We start from the raw sequence: 21,346 nt of genomic DNA on the forward strand, positions 1-21,346 counted from the left end.
TACTGCCTCCACAACAATGGAGCGTTCCCTCACTACTGCCCCACACAGACAATGGAGCGTTCCCTCACTACTGCCTCCACAGACAATGGAGCGTTCCCTCACTACTTCCTCCACAACAATGGAGCACTACCTCAGTACTGCACCCACAACAATAGAGTGTTCCCTCACTACTGCCTCCACAGACCATGGAGCGTTCCCTCAGTACTGCCTCCACAGATAATGGAGCACTCCCTCACTACTGCCTCCACAGACAATGGAGCGTTCCCTCACTACTGCCTCCACAATGGAGCACTCCCTCATTACTGCCTCCACAGATAATGGAGCGTTCGCTCACTATTGCCTCCACAGACAATGGAGCACTCCCTCACTACTGCCCCCACAGACAATGGAGCGTTCCCTCACTACTGCCTCCACAAACAATGGAGCACTCCCTCACTACTGCCTCCACAACAATGGAGCGTTCCCTAACTACTGCACCCACAACAATGGAGCGCTCCCTCACTACTGCCTCCACAACAATGGAGCACTCCCTCACTACTGCACCCACAACAATGGAGTGTTCCCTCACTACTGCCTCCACAGACAATGGAGCGTTCCCTCAGTACTGCCTCCACAGATAATGGAGCACTCCCTCACTACTGCCTCCACAGACAATGGAGCGTTCCCTCACTACTGCCTCCACAATGGAGCACTCCCTCATTACTGCCTCCACAGATAATGGAGCGTTCGCTCACTATTGCCTCCACAGACAATGGAGCACTCCCTCACTACTGCCCACACAGACAATGGAGCGTTCCCTCACTACTGCCTCCACAAACAATGGAGCACTCCCTCACTACTGCCTCCACAACAATGGAGCGTTCCCTCACTACTGCCTCCACAACAATGGAGCACTCCGTCACTACTGCCTCCATAACAATGGAGCATTCCCTCACTACTGCCTCCACAACAATGGAGCACTCCCTCACTACTGCCTCCATAACAATGGAGCACTACCTCAGTACTGCCTCCACAACAATGGAGCACTCCCTCACTACTGCCTCCACAACAATGGAGCACTCCCTCACTACTGCCCCCACAACAATGGAGCACTCCCTCACTACTGCCTCCACAACAATGGAGCACTCCCTCACTACTGCCTCCACAACAATGGAGCATTACCTCACTACTACCTTCTGGACAGGGATGCCGTGGTTTGGTGAGACCAGAATGTTGCATGTATTTCATTTGCTCCAGAATGTGTGGTGTATTAAAGGGGATGTAGGTTAGGGAATTGAGTTTACTGAACGTACACGGTTAGGTGCAGCCTCAGAAGCCCCATTTCCCGTCACTTCATTTATCTGAAGCAGTTTCCTGATGTAGCAGCTACCATAGACCCATTGCAGCTTGGAAAGTGTTTCAGGAAACACCGAACCAGCGTTACTCAGGAGGTAATTTAACTGATTTACAGTTTCTGAGAAGCACTGAATGGAAGGTGGTGAACAATGTGAGGAAGTATTATTGGGGATCTATGTGGGCAGAGCCCATACATCATTCTAGAAGTCTCTGGCTGCTGGAAACCCCCGATATTTCCACAGACTGCCAGCTACGTCACAGCTCCCAGACTGTCGGTAACTCACAGAAATGATCAGCCAACCTCCTGATTGGCCAACTGACCAAAAAACGTCAGCAATGGAAAATGTAAGTGGGTTGTGTCACTGGCAGAGAAGCAGATCAAGTGTCAGATTGTGCTCAAAACCCATTTCACAGAAAAATTATATAACACTAATTCAGCAACTAATAGCTCATTGGTATCAGGGGTGAATCAAGTACTTAATCCAGGCTGACACCAAGGGAATGTCAGAGGAGGCAGTACTCAGGGAGTGTTTTATTGATTGTGGAGGCAGTAGTGAGGGAGCACTCCATTATCTGTGGAGGCAGTAGTGAGGGAGTGCTCCATTGTCTGTGGAGGCAGTAGTGAGGGAACGTTCCATTGTCTGTGGAGGGAGTAGTGAGGGAGCACTCCATTGTCTGTGGAGGCAGTAGTGAGGGAACGTTCCATTGTCTGTGGAGGCAGTAGTGAGGGAATGCTCCATTGTCTGTGGAGGGAGTAGTGAGGGAGCACTCCATTGTTGTGGAGGCAGTAGTGAGGGAACGCTCCATTATCTGTGGAGGCAGTAGTGAGGGAGCGCTCCATTGTTGTGGAGGCAGTAGTGAGGGAGCGCTCCATTGTCTGTGGAGGCAGTAGTGAGGGAGTGCTCCATTGTTGTGGAGGCAGTAGTGAGGGAGCGCTCCATTATCTGTGGAGGCAGTAGTGAGGGAACGCTCCATTGTCTGTGGGGGCAGTAGTGAGGGAGCGCTCCATTGTTGTGGAGGCAGTAGTGAGGGAGCGCTCCATTATCTGTGGAGGCAGTAGTGAGGGAACGCTCCATTGTCTGTGGGGGCAGTAGTGAGGGAGCGCTCCATTGTCTGTGGAGGTAGTAGTGGGGGAGTGCTCCATTGTTGTGGAGGCAGTAGTGAGGGAGCACTCCATTGTCTGTGGAGGCAGTAGTGAGGGAACGCTCCATTGTCTGTGGGGGCAGTAGTGAGGGAGCGCTCCATTGTCTGTGGAGGTAGTAGTGAGGGAGCACTCCATTGTCTGTGGAGGTAGTAGTGAGGGAACGCTCCATTGTCTGTGGAGGGAGTAGTGAGGGAACGCTCCATTGTCTGTGGAGGCAGTAGTGAGGGAACCCTCCATTGTCCGTGGAGGCAGTAGTGAGGGAGCACTCCATTGTCTGTGGAGGCAGTAGTGAGGGAGCACTCCATTGTGGTGGAGGCAGTAGTGAGGGAGCGCTCCATTGTCTGTGGAGGCAGTAGTGAGGGAACCCTCCATTGTCCGTGGAGGCAGTAGTGAGGGAGAACTCCATTGTCTGTGGAGGCAGTAGTGAGGGAGCGCTCCATTGTCTGTGGAGGCAGTAGTGAGGGAACCCTCCATTGTCCGTGGAGGCAGTAGTGAGGGAGCACTCCATTGTCTGTGGAGGCAGTAGTGAGGGAGCGCTCCATTGTCTGTGGAGGCAGTAGTGAGGGAGCACTCCATTGTCTGTGGAGGCAGTAGTGAGGGGGTGCTCCATTGTGGTGGAGGCAGTAGTGAGGGAACGCTCAATTGTCTGTGGAGGCAGTAGTGAGGGAACGCTCAATTGTCTGTGGAGGCAGTAGCAAGGGAGCGCTCCATTGTTGTGGAGGCAGTAGTGAGGGAACACTCCATTGTCTGTGGAGGCAGGAGTGAGGGAACGCTCCATTGTCTGTGGAGGCAGGAGTGAGGAGGCGCTCCATTGTCTGTGGAGGCAGGAGTGAGGGAGTGCTCCATTGTCTGTGGAGGCAGGAGTGAGGGAGTGCTCCATTGTTGTGGAGGCAGTAGTGAGGGAACACTCCATTGTCTGTGGAGGCAGTAGTGAGGAAGTGCTCCATTGTTGTGGAGGCAGTAGAGAGGGAACGCTCCATTGTCTGTGGAGGCAGTAGTGAGGGAGTGCTCCATTGTCTGTGGAGGCAGGAGTGAGGGAGTGCTCCATTGTTGTGGAGGCAGTAGTGAGGGAATGCTCCATTGTTGTGGAGGCAGTAGTGAGGGAACACTCCATTGTCTGTGGAGGCAGGAGTGAGGGAGTGCTCCATTGTTGTGGAGGCAGTAGTGAGGGAACGCTCCATTGTCTGTGGGGGCAGTAGTGAAGGAACGCTCCATTGTTGTGGAGGCAGTAGTGAGGGAGTGCTCCATTGCCTGTGGAGGGAGTAGTGAGGGAACGCTCCATTGTCTGTGGAGGCAGTAGTGAGGGAACGCCCCATTGTCTGTGGAGGCAGTAGTGAGGGAACGCTCCGTTGTTGTGGAGGCAGTAGTGAGGGAGTGCTCCATTGTCTGTGGAGGCAGTAGTGAGGGAACGCTCCATTGTCTGTGGAGGTAGTAGTGAGGGAACGCTCCATTGTGTGTGGAGGCAGTAGTAAGGGAGTGTTCCATTGTCTGTGGAGGGAGTAGTGAGGGAGCACTCAATTGTCTGTGGAGGCAGTAGTGAGGGAGTGCTCCATTGTCTGTGGAGGCAGTAGTGAGGGAGCACTCCATTGTCTGTGGAGGCAGTAGTGAGGGAGCACTCCATTGTCTGTGGAGGCAGTAGTGAGGGAGTGCTCCATTGTCTGTGGAGGGAGTAATGAGGGAGCACTCCATTGTCTGTGGAGGCAGTAGTGAGGGAGTGCTCCATTGTCTGTGGAGGCAGTAGTGAGGGAGTGCTCCATTATCCATGGAGGCAGTAGTGAGGGGGTGCTCCATTGTCTGTGGGGGCAGTAGTGAGGGAGCGCTCCATTGTCTGTGGAGGCAGTAGTGAGGGAACGCTCCGTTGTTGTGGAGGCAGTAGTGAGGGAGCGCTCCATTGTCTGTGGAGGCAGTAGTGAGGAAACACTCCATTGTTGTGGAGGCAGTAGTGAGGGATCGCTCCATTTTCTGTGGAGGCAGTAGTGAGGGAGTGCTCCATTGTCTGTGGAGGCAGTAGTGAGGGAGTGCTCCATTGTTGAGGCAGTAGTGAGGGAGTGCTCCATTATCTGTGGAGGCAGTAGTGAGGGAGTGCTCCATTGTCTGTGGAGGCAGTACTGAGGGAACGCTCCATTGTTGTGGAGGCAGTAGTGAGGGAACGCTCCATTGTCTGTGGAGGCAGTAGTGAGGGGGTGCTCCATTGTCTGTGGAGGCAGTAGTGAGGGGGTGCTCCATTGTCTGTGGAGGGAGTAGTGAGGGAGTGCTCCATTGTTGTGGAGGCAGTAGTGAGGGAACGCTCCATTGTCTGTGGAGGCAGTAGTGAGGAAGTGCTCGATTATCTATGGAGGCAGTAGTGAGGGGGTGCTCCATTGTTGTGGAGGCAGTAGTGAGGGAGCGCTCCATTGACTGTGGAGGCAGTGATGAGGTAGCGCTCCATTGTTGTGGAGGCAGTAGTGAGGGAGCGCTCCATTGACTGTGGAGGCAGTAATGAGGTAGCACCCCATTATCTGTGGAGGTAGGAGTGAGGGAGTGCTCCTTTGTTGTGGAGGCAGTTGTGAGGGAGTGCTACTCCTGTCGCTTGTCAACGGGATTTCCCATTCAAACCACCCCATGCTGCTGGCACACCCACACAGTTTGCCGGGGTGGGTGGGGGTGGGGGTGGGGGTGGGGGTGTTCCATGCTGCTGACAAACCCACACAGTTTGGTGGGGGGGGGGGGGGGGGGGGGGCAGGTGTGTTCCTTGCTGGTGGGAAAAGAGATGTTAAATTGAGGCATTAGCAGTATGATCCCTTGTATTATTCAGTGAATTAATCTGAGTAATATTTATACATACTCCCATTCCCGCTGCCAATTTTCTATCCCTTTATAATTCCTCATTCCTAGGGCGGCACAATGGCACTGCAGCCTCACGACGCCGAGGTCCCAGGTTTGATCCCGGCTCAGGGTCATTGTCCATGTGGAGTTTGCACATTCTCCCTGTGTCTGCGTGGATCTCACCCCCACAACATAAAGATGTGGAGGGTAGGTGGATTGGCCACTCTAAATTAACCCTTAATTGGGAAACAAAAATTGATACTCTAAATTTATTTTAAAATAATAATTCCTCATTCTTCCCACATTAATTGAACAATATGTCAGAAATTGTGCCCAAGGAATTGAAACTATGAGTCATATTGTTCTTAAAAACCAAGGTTCCCTTTTCTGTTGTTTTTCCAACATGCTTAATTCAACATGGAACAAGCAGGCTACCATACAATCATGTACGCACACTTGAGGGGTACGTTGTGCATAATGAGAGAACTGCAACAAAGGGGGAAGGGTAAAAAGAGAGGGCAGTCAGTCGAGATGAGGATGCAGTTGTTATAGTTGAGCAAGGTGGTTATATCTGCCACGTGACTGGGGTGGGGTCTGCTGCATAGACCTCAAGGTTTGAGGGGCTCCAGAAACTTCCCCAAGCCCCCATTCCAATACCCCCCTTGCCCCAGGAACCTGTCTCCACAACTCTTCCCCACGCCTGGCCCAAGAACCTGCTCCTGGCCACACTGCATCCCACCCTCCTCTCCCCCACGGAATCCATTCCTTCCCAATCCCAGCTCAGGAACCCAGTCCTTCTACCCAACCCAGGAACTAAATTCTGCCCCACATCCTGCCCAGGAGCTCTCTTTCCTCAGTCCCGGAATTCACCCCATTCCAAAGACATTTTCTCCTCTATGTGCCCATTGAAAATTTGGGATGACTGAGATCTGTAAATGGGGAACCCCCCGGTTCAATTTTAGATGCTAATTATCGTCTTCAGTAAAGACTTCACCCAGTGAGTTACTGCAGCACACACAAAGCAGCAATGGCCCAGGCTCCACTTCTGGCCTGCGTTGAATTAGTTGATCTCATCCAGTGTCATTTGGGGCTAAAGTTGAGTTGGATTACGGGGACAATTTCAGGTTTTCTGTTGCTGGTCTGGTGATCTCACTGTGTGAAAATATGTGACCATGAATCTTGGATGAAAACAGGGTTGTGTCTGGCTCTGCTAAATAAACTGTCACAATTTGTGTTGTCTTGTGGGAAGGCTATTGGAGGGTGATTCCCTTGTGGAACCATGTGGCAGGTGAAGCCTGTCCAGTGAAACCATCCCTCACTCTTAACCATCCCCTCCCCACTACCTAATGAGCTAGAACTTGTGGTCCTACCATGCTGGGAGCAAATTGGAGGTGAATTTGGTGAAACAAACCTTCTGAGCCATCTCCCAACTACAAACAGCTGCTTAACACACTCTCGATAAAGTAGGTCATGATACTTTTCAGTGTGGGTTCCTGTCCTGACACAGGGTTGCAAAGACCTTTTATCTCCACTCACATACACACACACAATCAGAGATGTTCATGTGAGATCTCCTGCTGTGCACTGACTCACTGCTGTAGCTTGGCAAATCTCCCCCCCCCCCCCCTCCCCCTCCCTCCCTCCCTGAACTAACTCAGGGCTCCAGTTCTTAGGTGCCAGCTCCTTCATATGAATTTAAAAAGTAAGCATTACCCCCCTTTACCCGAATGGGCATTTCAGCTGATTTTGAGCAGGAACATGCCATTCCAAGGGTATTGAGGCCAATAGAAGTATCAACAGCACTGGTTGGCCTCTTTGTTCTATGCCCAATCTGCATCAAGCACAATTGGGCAGTTTGCATAAGAAAGGAAGATTAGGCTGGTTAGTGGAAGGTTATCTCAATGATCAGCTGCTATAAAATCAACTGTCACATTAACCCAGGGAGGGAACATTATGGGAAACCACAGGCTGATCAAATTAGATAGGCACACCTAACCACCCATTTATCAAACACAGCACCCCAGAAATTTCCCCAGTCTATCTTCACTCCGACCTCCAGCTCTCACTCGATCCTTACCCTTACCTTGATCCTCACCCCAACCCTGAACCCAATTTTACTTCAACCCTACTGTCCTCACCCACACATCAACCCTCCGCATCACCCCGAATCTGAACACACCTCTCAAAATCCTGATGACAAAGTTATTTACGTAGATTTCTCAGAGAGATTAGTTATTTTAGGTTCTGACTTTTATTTTTATCTAATTCACAGAATATTGGACTTGCCAGCAGTGTCAACATGTATCCTCCATCCCTGATTGCCCTGGAGAAGATGATAGTGAGTTACCTCCTGTGCTGCTGCAATGGGTGTGGTATAGGCACACCACAGAGATATTGGGAGGGCTTGCCAAGATTTTAACCCAGCAACAATGAAGGAATGGTAATATATTTCCAAGTCAGGGTGAAGTGCATTTTGGATGGGAACTTGCAGGTAGCCACGTGCCTGATGCCCTTATCCATCGACGGTGATGCTGGCCATGGGCTTGGCCGGTGTTGTTGAAGGAGCCTTGGCAAACTGCAGAAAATCTCAAACTCTGACCTCAGGATCTTGGAATTGATTCCTGCCCCAATCAGTGTCCTCCGTCTGGCAAATGGAAGAGTCTTACACCGAAGTATGACACTTCTTCACAAATGGAAATGACAAACAGTATAAACTACCTGCTCAGACCAAAATGGTGCCTGGCACAACAGTTGATATTCTAGTAAAACTATCAGATTCACTGATGACTGTGTTTTACACTGTATCAACCTCTTCTGTACCTTTCTTGCAATTATTTGATGGGGCAATGTAGAGGGAGCTTTACTCTGTATCCAACCTGTGCTGTACCTACCTTGGAAAAATTTGATGAGGACAGTAACGGAACATTCAGTATCGAACATGAGAATATTTGATGGAACAGTAAAGAGTTGTATTCTGTATGTAATCCTTGCTGTACCAGCCCTGGGAGTATTTCATGAGGACACTGGCACCTGTTCGAGTTTCGCTCACTAATTTTAGTAAATATTTTGTACAAATTCAAAGAGGAAATACCAGGCCAGTCGGGGAGGGTGAATTAGTGCAGGGTTGTATTTAGATACTTTATAGGACTGTAAGACTGTTTCTGTCAATGGTGACGCAGTTAATTGTCTACTTCTCAGCTGCAGTGCCTGCAGGAACCAGTTATGTAAATACTGACCCAGAGATGCTCCAGAATGTGAGGAAACTAACCGTTACACAACCAGACTATTTGTTTAAAAAGGTGACTCTCTAAAGCAGCAATACTTTCTACACACCCTCGGAAGATGGAATCCTGCACCACACGTTGCCTCCTCATATGAGACAGACTAGGTCTTGAACATCCGATTTTCTCCTGACCCCATTTACACTGCCTGCTTATACACCCCCCCCCCCCCCCCACCATCTTATTTTCATCTCCCCTCTTACTGATTTCTCCTTTTGACATTTCACCCTCAGCACACCATTTGCTTTTGATCAGTTTTGCCAATTCCCTGAATAATTTTGAAATCTTCAAATGACACTGACGTGTAAATTTCAGTTCAAGAGAGAATGACAGACCTGGAATCACTGAGTAAGGATTCAGAATTAATAGGGGCTTAACGCAAGTCCCTGGTCCGGGGTGGGTAACCCCGCCCCCGTTTGTTCGGGGTGGGTAACCCCGCCCCCGTTTGTTCGAAGTTGGTCAAGATTTATAAAGCAGGGTTTTACATTTCCTGTAAACTAGGTAATCTTAGTCTGGGGGCAGGGCTCATGAGCCTGTGCACTCAGAAACCAGCAAAACAGCAGAAATATCCTATCAGGAGCAGGATCAGGCGTTGGATGAATTGCTGACTGTAAACAGGATGGTTCATGTATCAATGGGTCTCTGGAACATCAGGATTCATTCATTGATCCAACACTCCTGCCACAGAGTATTGGATAATGGGAGCTCAGGATGTTAAATCAATGGGAAGAGTTTGTGAGAGAGTAGGGTGGGCAGGGGATTGCAGGTGCTTTCTTGTTTGGTGCGATTTTCAATTCAGGTATAACATTTTATTGAACAATTGGGGGTTCTTGGGCTCCATTCTACACCCATCCTCACACCCTTCCTTGTTTCAATTTGTTTTCCCCACAGTCTCAGTTTGCCGCTGTTAGCCCGGGTGTTCAATCTTCCTGTCGTACCCCACCACTCTGCCCAGGAAAACGCCCATCTGCCAAGCGCAGAGTCACATGGGGCAATGGTAGGTAGATATGTCATGCCTGGTATGGGAACCGCAGGTGTGGGCAACATGTCCAGGAGCCCAAAGTCCTCATGAGTGAAGCTAGCCAGAGACCAGAGGAAATATGCAGACGAAGCAAAATTATCAGATCATTGTTCTGAAACTTTCCTCCATATCTTGTCATCTGAAGCTGTTCAGTTCATGTTCGCCCCTCACAACTTGCTGTTTGTTAAGTCAGGGCATTCTCAGTTTCCAAAAAAACAAATACTTTCCATACGTTTTGTTTCAAATTTAAAAACAGGCAAACAATGCAATTACAAATTAGACAGTTCATAAATCACAGGCTATAGGTAGAAGTCGACACTCACACAACTGTCCCAAAAGAAAAGGGCAAATTGTGGCAAATAGATTTCAGTGTAGGCAAATGTGAGGGCGTATCAACCTTGCACCTAAAAATAGTAGAACAAGTACTTTCTAAATGGTGAAAAGCTATAAATATTGGAGGCCCAGGTACCAAGATCATGAAAATGTCAGGAACAGATACAGAAAATCAATACAAAGGTTAATGCACTTCTGGTCTGTACATCTAGATGATTAGAATACAAAGGAGTAGAGGTCATGCTCCAGAGCGCGATCTACCCGAATGCGGTCAGAGTCCTGTAGCGCGAGATTAGCCAGGTGTTTCCCGGCGCTCAGAGCTTCCCAGTAGATCAGGGGCCTCAGTGGGGAACTCCCCGATGAGGCAGTACTTAGCCCCATTTTCTTCACTGAGGAGCTCTGCTCGGTGAGCTCTCAGCGCAGTGAGAATTCGGAACACCATTTTTCAATGGCACCCCAAACTCTCAGGCCCCTGACACAATCCCTGAACATCCCCCAAGCCCCAACTCTCTATAAGCAGTTCCCGCCTCCCCCTCCCCATCTGCGTAGGGCACACCTCGGTCCGATCACCTCCGTGCAAAAAATGCCAGCCTGGCACCCTTGCAGTGCCCCTGCCACCTGGATACCTTGGCAGTGCCAGGCTGGCACTCAGGTGGCATCTGTTCCTGGCAGTGCCAGGTGCCCGGCTGCAACCAGCAGTGCAAGGCTGCCACCCTGCCCAGAGGGAATGCACCTGGGAGCCTCCAGTCCTCTGGGAGACCCCCCCATGATTGCCATTCCGTCTGGTCCTCGTTTGCGGAGACCAGCACTGAACAGCATTCACCCAAGGTCTCCAAGGGGAGGGAGTTCGATACCACGCTTTGGTTAGATCTCGGGAATGCGTATTGGGAGCGAGACTAGCTGTCTTACTCTAATATACTGATTTGCCAGAAAGTGATCCTGCTCAGTTCGCGAGGTGTGGCGAGCTAGGTAGATTCCGGAAGTGGGAACCCCGGCATCTACAGATGATGTTGCGCAGTGCTGCTTTTTGGGCGCAATGCGACTAGTTGATCCCAGCCTCAGTTTCACATAGTCCTGGTTACACCACAGCTGAAACTGATGAGCAGTTCTGGCTATCACAGCTCAGGAAGGATAGAGGGAAACTGTATGAGCAGTTCTGGCTACCACAGCTCAGGAAGGATAGAGGGAGGAATGCATAAATATATTGGAATAATAACGACTGGAAGGATAGAAATTAAAAAAAAATTAGAGTACCCAATTTTTTTTCCCACAAGGGGCAATTTAGCGTGGCCAATTCACCTACACTGCACATCTTTGGGTTGTGGGGGCGAGACCCATGCAGACACAGGGAGAATATGCAAACTCCACATGAACAGTGACCCAGGGCTGAGATCGAATCTGGGTCCTTGGCACTGTGAGGCAGTGGTGCTAACCACTGCGCCACCATGCCGCCCGAGAAAGATAGAATTAGAAGGCAAAATTGCACAAATAACGGTTATAATTCCCTGAAATTCAGAAGCTGAGGGGTGATTTGAGAAAAGTTTTGGAAATATAAGGGAATGGATATTGGGCAGAAAATTATTTCTGCTGATTGGGATCTGGAACAAAAGGGCATTTAGAGCCAGAACTTTTAGGAAGGAACTTGAAGAACACTTGTACAGAGGGTGGTAGAAGATTGGAAATGTATAGCCAGCGGAAATTGATTCTGGCTCAATTGTATAACTTTCAATCAAAAATGTATGCATTTCTATTAAAATACAGGAAATGGGGGCAAATACAGAGTTAGCTTACAAATCAACCAAAATTTCATGGAATGACAGAACAGGATCAGGAGATGGCCTCCTCCTGTTTCTGTGTACCCAAACACACGGCCTGAGGCAGGGGCCTGTCCTTACACACAGCCTGAGGCAGGGGCCTGTCCTTACACCCAGCCTGAGGCAGGGGCCTGTCCTTACGCACAGCCTGAGGCAGGGGCCTGTCCTTCCACCCAGCCTGAGGCAGGGGCCTGTCATTATGCACAGTCTGAGGCAGGGGCCTGTCCTTCCGCCAGCCTGAGGCAGGGGCCTGTACTTCCACCCAGCCTGAGGCAGGGGCCTGTCCTTATGCACAGTCTGAGGCAGGGGCCTGTCCTTACGCACAGCCTGAGGCAGGGGCCTGTCCTTACGCACAGCCTGAGGCAGGGGCCTGTCCTTACACCCAGTCTGAGGCAGGGGCCTGTCCTTACGCACAGCCTGAGGCAGGGGCCTGTCCTTACACCCAGCCTGAGGCAGGGGCCTGTCCTTACACCCAGCCTGAGGCAGGGGCCTGTCCTTACACCCAGCCTGAGGCAGGGGCCTGTCCTTACACCCAGCCTGAGGCAGGGGCTTGTCCTTACGCACAGCCTGAGGCAGGGGCCTGTCCTTACGCACAGCCTGAGGCAGGGGCCTGTCCTTACGCACAGCCTGAGGCAGGGGCCTGTCCTTACGCACAGCCTGAGGCAGGGGCCTGTCCTTATGCACAGTCTGAGGCAGGGGCCTGTCCTTATGCACAGCCTGAGGCAGGGGCCTGTCCTTATACACAGCCTGAGGCAGAGGTCTGTCCTTACACCCAGCCTGAGGCAGGGGCCTGTCCTTAAACCCAGCCTGAGGCAGGGACCTGTCCTTATGCACAGCCTGAGGCAGGGGGCCTGTCTTCACACCGATTACCAAGGCAGAGTTGGGCCTCTCCTCACACCCAGCCCGAGGCAGGGACCTGTCCTCAACTAAGTCTGAGGCAGGGGCCTGTTCTCTCACCCATGCCCGCGCAAGGTCAGGCTGATCCTCACACCCATGCTCGAGGCAGGGGCCTGTCCTCACATCAATGCCTGAGGCATGGCTCTGTCCTCACACCCAGTCCGAGACAAGCCGGGCCAGTTTTCACACCCATGCCCGAGGTGGGTGCCTGCCCTCACACTCTGCTCAAGGCAGGGGCCTGTCCTCACACCCAGTTCAAGGCAGGTGTCTTCCCTCACACTCAGCTCAAGGCAGGGGCCTGTCCTCACACCCAGCCTGAAGTAGCGGCCTGTCCTCACATACAGCCTGAGGCAGGGTCCTGTCCTCACACCCAGCCCGAGGCAGGGGCCTGTCCTCATACTCAGCTTGAGGCAGGGGCCTGTCCTCACTCAGCCAGAGGCCTGGGTCTTCCTCTCACCCAGCCTAAGGCAGGGTCCTGTCCTCCCACCCAGCTCCAGGCAGAGGTCTGACCTCACACCCAGCTCGAGGCATGGCTCTTTCCTCACATGTAGGCCGAGGCAGGGTCCTATCCTCACACTTAGCCTGAGTTTGCTTGTCCTTCGACCTGACTCAAGATAAGGGTCTGTCCTCCCACACAACCCAGAGGGCCTTGCTCCCTGCCCCAATTCTTGGTCACAGTGCTCACTAAACCAACTTAATTCAATTCAGGTTGGAAATAGTGAACCACAATGACCAAACTATGCGTGTTCAGTTTACTGCCAGTTTGATTGTCTCACTTTAATTCACTTTCACAGTGTCAGCAGGGGTAATGTGGTTTCCAGATTGGCATCAAGCAACTTGGAATCAGCACAAAAGCAAATCACTGAGGTTTCACCCATTTAATCACCTTAGAGAATATGTTTGGGCTCTCTGATTTTAAAATAACTCGCCGATTTCTGAACTGCATTGTTTGGGTCCAAAATAATACAGCTGCCATTTCAGGGAGTATATCAGCTCCATGGAGTATTACAGTTGTTTAGCACAACAATGCGGGCTCTCTTCACACCATGCCAGGTCTGAACAGAACTCTTTTCTGAAGTAGCATATTTGCATATGCCTGGGGATAAGAATTCAATCCTCTCTCATGTGTTCTCTGCATCAACTTGATCCCCACAAGGTGGCACGGTGGCGCAGTAGTTAGCACTGTTGCCTCATGCCACGGAGGACCCGGGTTCGATCCCGGCCCTGGGCCACAGTCTGTGTGGAGTTTGAACATTCTCCCCATATCTGCGTGGGTCTCACACACACACCCCCCCCCCCCCCCCCAAAAAAAAGATGTGCAGGGTAGGTAGATTGGCCAAGCTAAATTGCCCCTTAATTGGAAAAAATGATTTGGGTACACAAAATTTTAAAAAAACAAAAAAAAACCTGATCCCCACCTCAGCACTAAAATACTTAGATCATAACCTCCCGTTGAAAAATAGAAACAATGAGACCACAAGTTTAAGGGACCGATTTCTCAAGAAAGCTTCCTGCGGTTATAAATGGTTCACTGAACTATGTAAACCATGTGAAAGCACATCATTGCAAAAGTCGCAAATATTCGTGGAGGTAACAATAACAGAAAAAGCCCGATCTCCACCCAGCAGGTATGGGAGGGAGGTCACTTTGTTAAAAAAAAGATGGAATTAACTAAAAGTTAAACCAAGTGATGAAACTTATTTTGCCAGCTCTACAAGTAAAGCAATGACTCCAGTTTCTGAAATAAAAACGGAAAATGCTAGAAAAATTCAGCACCTGCGGAGAGACATTTGAGTCAGCATGATTTCTTCAGTACGCACTGTGAAGAAGTCATGCGGACTCGAAACATTACTCGGTTTCTCTCAGCACACGTTCTGCCAGATCTGCTGAGGTTTTCCAGCAGTTTTTGTCTTTATTTCAGATTTCCATCATCCGCGGTATTTTGCTTTTGACTCCAGTTTCTGTTCCTGGTTTTCACTCCCAACGTTACCCCAGTTCCTGCTCCCATATTCAGCCTCATTAACTCACCCCAATCCAGATCCACGCCCAGCTTTGCCTCCCTGGTCCAAACTCAACCCTCATGGTGCTGAGTTCCAGCTTCAGCTTGGGACTGATTCTCAGAGTCTAGGTGACGCCGTTTTTGAATCCAGTGCACACACTTCTCAGAACAATACTTTACCGAATCAATTTGTGTACTGAGATACAAATATGATTAAGTAACAGGCAGTGGGCGCAGGGGAGGAAACAGGAAGAGGCAGAACCACAAGCAGAGATGCTTATGGAGATCATGACCATAGAGAGAGCGGCAGGCAAGCTGGTTTAGAGGTCAAGGAATTGAGAGAGCCAGTAGAGGCAGGGGCAGATGAGTGACGACGTGTAATGGATGAGATAGAATGATAGCTCACCTGACTAAGAGAGGAAAAACGATCCCACACAGGCACAGGGAGAAATGGAAAAGTACAGAGCGGCAAAGACAGGTAGGTAAACTGAGAACGGGAGTGATCGTGAGAAAAACGAAAGGCGATGGAGCAAAATTAAAAATATAAACAGACACAGGGGGAAAGAGAGTGAGGGATGCAGGGGAAGAGAAAAGGAGAGAAAGAGATTGACATGTGACACAGGAACAGTAACAGAGGGAGTTGGAGAGTGAGAGAGACATAGAGATACAAATGGAGGGAGGCTTACCCCGCCATTGCTGGAGGCCCGCCCCGCCATTCTCCGCTCCCGACTGACCAAATTCCCGACGGCGTGGGTCTAACATGGTCCTGCCGGTTGGGATACTAGTGTGGCGGCTGCAGACTCAGTCCGCGGCCTTCATGGTTGGGGGCGGGCCGATCGGAGGGCAGGGGGGGCCTTATACAGCACCGGGCTAATTTTGGGCGGGCGGTCCGAGGCGGGCGCATGGCCGATCGGGGGCACTATTTGGGAGGTCCAGCTCTGCGGTCTGAGTCCGCCATGGAGCACTCTTCTGCCCACTTAGAGACCAGTAAGAAGTCTTACAACACCAGGTTAAAGTCCAACAGGTTTGTTTCAAACACGAGCTTTCGGAGCACGGCTCCTTCTTCAGGTGAAGGAGCCGTGCTCCGAAAGCTCGTGTTTGAAACAAACCTGTTGGACTTTAACCTGGTGTTGTAAGACTTCTTACTGTGCTCACCCCAGTCCAACGCCGGCATCTCCACATCACACTTAGAGACCAGCTAACTGACTAGAAACTGAGAATGGAACCTGGACACGGTACCTGTGACAGGATGTCCTTTGCAGCCTCAGTCTACTGCTGAGTCTATTGAGGATCCCAGCAGGGAAACTTACCCTTCAGTCTCCATCGCCCCCATGCTCATTGCACAGATAAATGAGCTCATAGCTGACACAGCCACACGCTGGTCAGTGCCTGCCCTTGTCCAATCTATGACTGTTTGGGAGGGAGGGATGGGAATGGGGAAAAGGGAAGAATAGAGCAGAGGAGTGGAAGGAACGAAACAGAATAAAAGAGGGAAGGGGAAGACAGAGGGAGAAAGAGGGGAGTGGGGAGAGGAAGAAGGGAAGGAGATTGGAGAAGAGAGAGCTGAGACTGGTCAATACAGAAAGTGGGAAGAGGAAGGGTGAGGAGGGGAAGGGAGAGGGGAGGGCAAAGGACATGCAATTCAAACATTTTAGTTCCTTTTCTTAGCCTTATGATAAAGAATGGACAGCCCAGGTCCTGTTGATCATGGGTGATTTTATAGATCTAAATAATACAGTGCGTTTTTGATTCTCAGGAAGAGCAATGATTGGGACAGGTCACCAGCCTGACCAATGCTTTTGTCACTCCCAATAATAGAAGTTCATGTTCACTTGTTGCCTCCCTCTTCGCCTTGATTGCTCAGTCTATAATGGGTCTACGAGCTTAGACATCATTCCGAGTTCCATTCTGAGCATGTGCAGGAATGCTTCATGGACTGCGGCGACCGGTACCTCAGGAGGTCAGAGTTCAAGTTCCACGCCAGTCCGTCCATTTGAATTCCAGGTCCCACTGCTCATACCCAGTAAATGCGGGCTACACTTCCCTGTTAATGAAGGAGAGAGGGACTGTTAGGGACTGAGAGAGGGAACAAATTAGAACATCTCAGCGTTATACAACTAATAAGAAAAAATTGCAGGGAGAGGGGAATAGATCAGCAAAGCAGCTAATCAGATCCACGTTTCAGTGAGGCACTGGGCTGAATGGCATCCTTTGTTGTGGTGTATGGAGTTTATGTCGAATAGCACAAAGCTGTCAGGTGTGAGGAGCAGAGTTGGAAGACACTTTAGGGGTGGGGAGAGTTATGGGGTGTGGGGAGGATTTGGGAGAGGGTGCAATTGGAAGCATATCCTCTGCCGGGTGGAAATTGCAATGGGGGGGGGTGGGGGGGGGGGGCGGAATGATGCTATCTGGGGCAGGGTGGAGGGTGAATGACATCTTTGGGTAGAGGGAGACACCTGAGAAAGGGCCAACTGCGGAGGGGTGAAGAGTGGGGACACAAAGCATCTCGGGAAGGGGGAAGTGAAATCTGGGAAGGACATCAACTGGGGCGAGGGGGGGGGGGGGGTGGAGGAGGAGAGGAAGACATCTCAGGGGAGAGAGTAAGCACCTGTCAGGGAAGAGGAACAATTAGGCTCTGGAGCGAGACACCTAGAGGGGGGATCAAGTGAGGAGCCAAATATCGGGGGAAAGGGGGGAGATTTCAGTGGGGCTAATGGTGGGGAAGAGGCAGACACAAGGTGATGAGAGGCAGGCATCGGAGGGATTAGTGAACGTACATTATGGGGGATATGGTGAACATCACACCCAAGTGAGGTGTCGATAACACCTTGGGGTACAGAATGAAACAGCAGGGTGGGGTTGGCAGCAGCTGAGGATTGTGGGAGGCTTACATTGAGGGAGAGACTCAATATGGGGAGAAGGGAAAACACAGGTTCGGTGAAGGCAGGCAGCAGGGATTGTGGGGGTGGGGAGACGCAACCTGGAGGGAGGAAATGGGGAACCCGGTTGACGGGGGAATGACAGTGGGTAATTTGCTTCTTGCTGTGTTCGCTGCTGGGTTTACCGGGCCATGCTGTGTACACCCTCTGCTCATGACATCTTCTGGCCTTTGTTAGGAACATTCATGCTACACAAGTGCCAGGCAATGCTCATCATCAATAAGAGAGAATCTAACCAACTCCCTTTGACATTTAATGGCATTACCATCACTGAATCCCCATCATCATAACTCTGAGAGGATACCATTCACCAGAAATTTAACGGCCAACATTCTGTGGTGAGTAACTCAGCTCCTGATTTCCTAAGGCCTGTCCACCAGCTACAAGACCCAAGGCTGGAGTGTGCTGGAATTCTCTCCACTTGCCTGGATGAGTGCGGATTCAACAACAGTTAGGAAGCTCCAGACACCATCCAGGATCAGTACCCAATCAACCACCTTCAACATTCATTCCCGCCATCATCAGTGCAGTGTCAGCAGTGTGTACCGTCTACAAGAGGCACTGCAACAACTCACCAACCCTCTTTCAACAGCACTTTTCAAATGTGTGACCTCAGCCACCTGGGTACGGTAAGGTAAAGGCAAAGTTGCCATAGTCCCAGATGACCATAAGCTGCTTTCCCCTTTGAGGGGGAGAGATGAAGAGTGGTGGTTTAGCCTGAGGATCACCACACCTTAGGTGAGGGGAAAAGGTTGAGAAGATGGGTGCCTTCTTGAATAACCTTAGCTGGTACAGGAATTGGACCTAGGACACCTAGGACAAGGGCAGAGACTGCATGGGACCATCATCACCTTTAAATCCCAATCCAAATCATACACCATCCTGACTTGGAAATAGATGGCCATCCCCCCAACTGTCACTGGGGCAAAATCCTGGAACTCCCTTCCTAATAGAACTGTGGATGTACCTACACCAAATGGAGTGCAGCAGTTCAAGAAGATAGCTCACCACCATCTGCTTAAAGTCAATTAGGGATGGGCAACAATTGTTGATCTAGCCAGTGAAGTCTACTTTCATGGACGAATGTATGAAAAAATATCTGAGGACTGAGTAAATGCTGACATTTCAAAGTTATAAAATTGTCATTATTTTGTTCTCTGCCCTCTGACACTGCAGCAGGCCTTGTGTGTGAGCATTCACAGACAGTGTGTGTTGGCTGTGGAAGGACCCTTCCTGCTTTTGCCTTATTTCCCCTTTCTTTATTTTTGCCGTTATCATTTTGATCTATAGACGCTTAATGGCCATGTACCTTTAATGGCCATGTACCTTTAATGGCCATGTACCTTTAATGGCCATGTACCTTTAAGTCAAGCAGGGGAAGAGAGGAATACGTATGTACCTGTCAGGCAGGGAGGAAGTTGTCGAGCAAGGGAACCGTGGTTTACTAAGGAAGTTGAAGCACTTGTCAAGAGGAAGAAGAAGGCTTATGTTAGGATGAGACATGAAGGCTCAGTTAGGGCACTTGAGAGTTACAAGTTAGCCAGGAAGGACCTAAAGGGAGAGTTAAGAAGATCGAGGAGAGGACACGAAAAGTCGTTGGTGGATAGGATCAAGGAAAACCCTAAGGCTTTCTATAGGTATATCAGGAACAAAAGAATGACTAGAGTAAGATTAGGGCCAATCAAGAATAGTAGTGGAAAGTTGTGTGTGGAATCAGAGGAGATAGGGGAAGCGTTAAATGGATATTTTTCGTCAGTGTTTACACTGGAGAAAGACAATGTTGTCGAGGAGAATACTCAGGTTCAGTTGACCAGGCTAGATGGAATTGAGGTTCACAAGGAGGAGGCGCTTGCAATTTTGGAAAGTGTAAAAATAGATAAGTCCCCTGGGCCAGATGGGATTTATCCTAGGATTCTCTGGGAAGCCAGGGAGGAGATTGCAGAGCCTTTGTCCTTGATCTTTAGATATAGATAGATAGATAGAGAAATACAGCACAGAACAGGCCCTTCGGCTCACGATGTTGCGCCGAACTTTTGTCCTAGGTTAATCATAGAATTTTGGACAATTTTTCATGGCCAATCCACCCAACCTGCACATCTTTGGACTGTGGGAGGAAACCGGAGTACCCGGAGGAAACTCACGCAGTCACGGGGAGGATGTGCCGACTCCACGCAGACAGTGACCCAAGTCGAAATCGAACTTGGGACCCTGCAGCTGTGAAGCAATTGTGCTATCCACAATGCTACCGTGCTGCCCTTAAGAAGTTAACCTACACTCCATTATTCTACCCTAATCCAAGTACCTATCCAATAGCCGCTTGAAGGTCCCTAACTTTTCCGACTCAACTACTACCACAGGCAGTGCATTCCATGCCCCCACTACTCTCTGGGTAAAGAACCTACCTCTGACATCCCCTCTATATCTTCCACCATTTATCTTAAATTTATGTCCCCTTGTAATGGTGTGTTCCACCCGGGGAAAAAGTCTCTGACTGTCTACTCTATCTATTCCCCTGATCATCTTATAAACCTCTATCAAGTCACCCCTCATCCTTCTCCGTTCTAATGAGAAAAGGCCTAGCACCCTCAACCTTTCCTCGTATGACCTACTCTCCATTCCAGGCAACATCCTGGTAAATCTCTTTTGCACCTTTTCCAAAGCTTCCACATCCTTCCTAAAATGAGGTGACCAGAACTGCACACAGTACTCCAAATGTGGCCTGACCAAGGTTTTGTACAGCTGCATCATCACCTCACGGCTCTTAAATTCAATCCCTCTGCTAATGAACGCTAGCACACCATAGGCCTTCTTCACAGCTCTATCCACTTGAGTGGCAACTTTCAAAGAACTATGAACATAGACCCCAAGATCTCTCTGCTCCTCCACATTGCCAAGAACCCTACCATTAACCCTGTATTCCACATTCAGATTTGTCCTTCCAAAATGGACAACCTCACACTTGTCAGGGTTAAACTCCATCTGCCACTTCTCAGCCCAGCTCTGCATTCTATCTATGTCTCTTTGAAGCCGACAACAGCCCTCCTCACTATCCACAACTCCACCAATCTTCGTATCATCTGCAAATTTACTGACCCACCCTTCAACTCCCTCATCCAAGTCGTTAATGAAAATCACAAACAGCAGAGGACCCAGAACTGATCCCTGCGGTACGCCACTGATAACTGGGCTCCAGGCTGAATATTTGCCATCCACCACCACTCTCTGTCTTCTATCGGTTAGCCAGTTTGTTATCCAACTGGCCAAATTTCCCACTATCCCATGCCTCCTTACTTTCTGCATAAGCCTACCATGGGGAACCTTATCAAATGCCTTACTAAACTCCATGTACACTACATCCACTGCTTTACCTTCATCCACATGCTTGGTCACCTCCTCAAAGAATTCAATAAGACTTGTAAGGCAAGACCTACCCCTCACAAATCCGTGCTGACTATCCCTAATCAAGCAATGCCTTTCCAGATGCTCAGAAATCCTATCCCTCAGTACCCTTTCCATTACTTTGCCTACCACCGAAGTAAGACTAACTGGCCTGTAATTCCCAGGGTTATCCCTATTCCCTTTTTTGAACAGGGGCACGACATTCGCCACTCTCCAATCCTCTGGTCGTCTTTGTCGACAGGAATATTGCCGGAAAACTGGAGGACAGCAAATGTTGTCCCCTTGTTCAAGAAGGGGAGTAGAGACAACCCTGGTAATTATAGACCTGTGAGCCTTACTTCGGTTGTGGGTAAAATGTTGGAAAAGGTTATAAGAGATA

At 50.0% G+C, this 21,346-nt stretch overlaps 2 protein-coding genes across 6 annotated transcripts in view; both read right to left on the minus strand.

Annotated features, from left to right (window-relative positions):
* The window catches only part of LOC119979373 (tumor necrosis factor receptor superfamily member 1A-like), a 51,331-nt gene extending 35,720 nt beyond the window's left edge, over positions 1-15,611 (minus strand). Inside the window, exon 1 of the mRNA XM_038821503.1 lies at positions 14,659-15,611. Coding sequence (XP_038677431.1) covers positions 14,659-14,712 — 54 coding nt within the window. The 5' untranslated portion in view covers positions 14,713-15,611. The remainder of the gene's footprint in view (positions 1-14,658) is intronic.
* Positions 15,612-16,325: 714 nt separating this feature from the next.
* The window catches only part of LOC119979371 (pleckstrin homology domain-containing family G member 5-like), a 146,360-nt gene continuing 141,339 nt past the window's right edge, over positions 16,326-21,346 (minus strand). For all 5 annotated transcript variants that reach the window (XM_038821501.1, XM_038821498.1, XM_038821500.1 and 2 more), the window contains one exon: positions 16,326-16,673. In XM_038821501.1, the coding sequence (XP_038677429.1) occupies positions 16,664-16,673 (10 nt within the window). In that variant the 3' untranslated portion in view covers positions 16,326-16,663. The remainder of the gene's footprint in view (positions 16,674-21,346) is intronic.

Source organism: Scyliorhinus canicula, chromosome 16 (genome assembly GCF_902713615.1).
Source record: "Scyliorhinus canicula chromosome 16, sScyCan1.1, whole genome shotgun sequence".
Classification (NCBI taxonomy): Eukaryota; Metazoa; Chordata; class Chondrichthyes; order Carcharhiniformes; family Scyliorhinidae; genus Scyliorhinus; species Scyliorhinus canicula.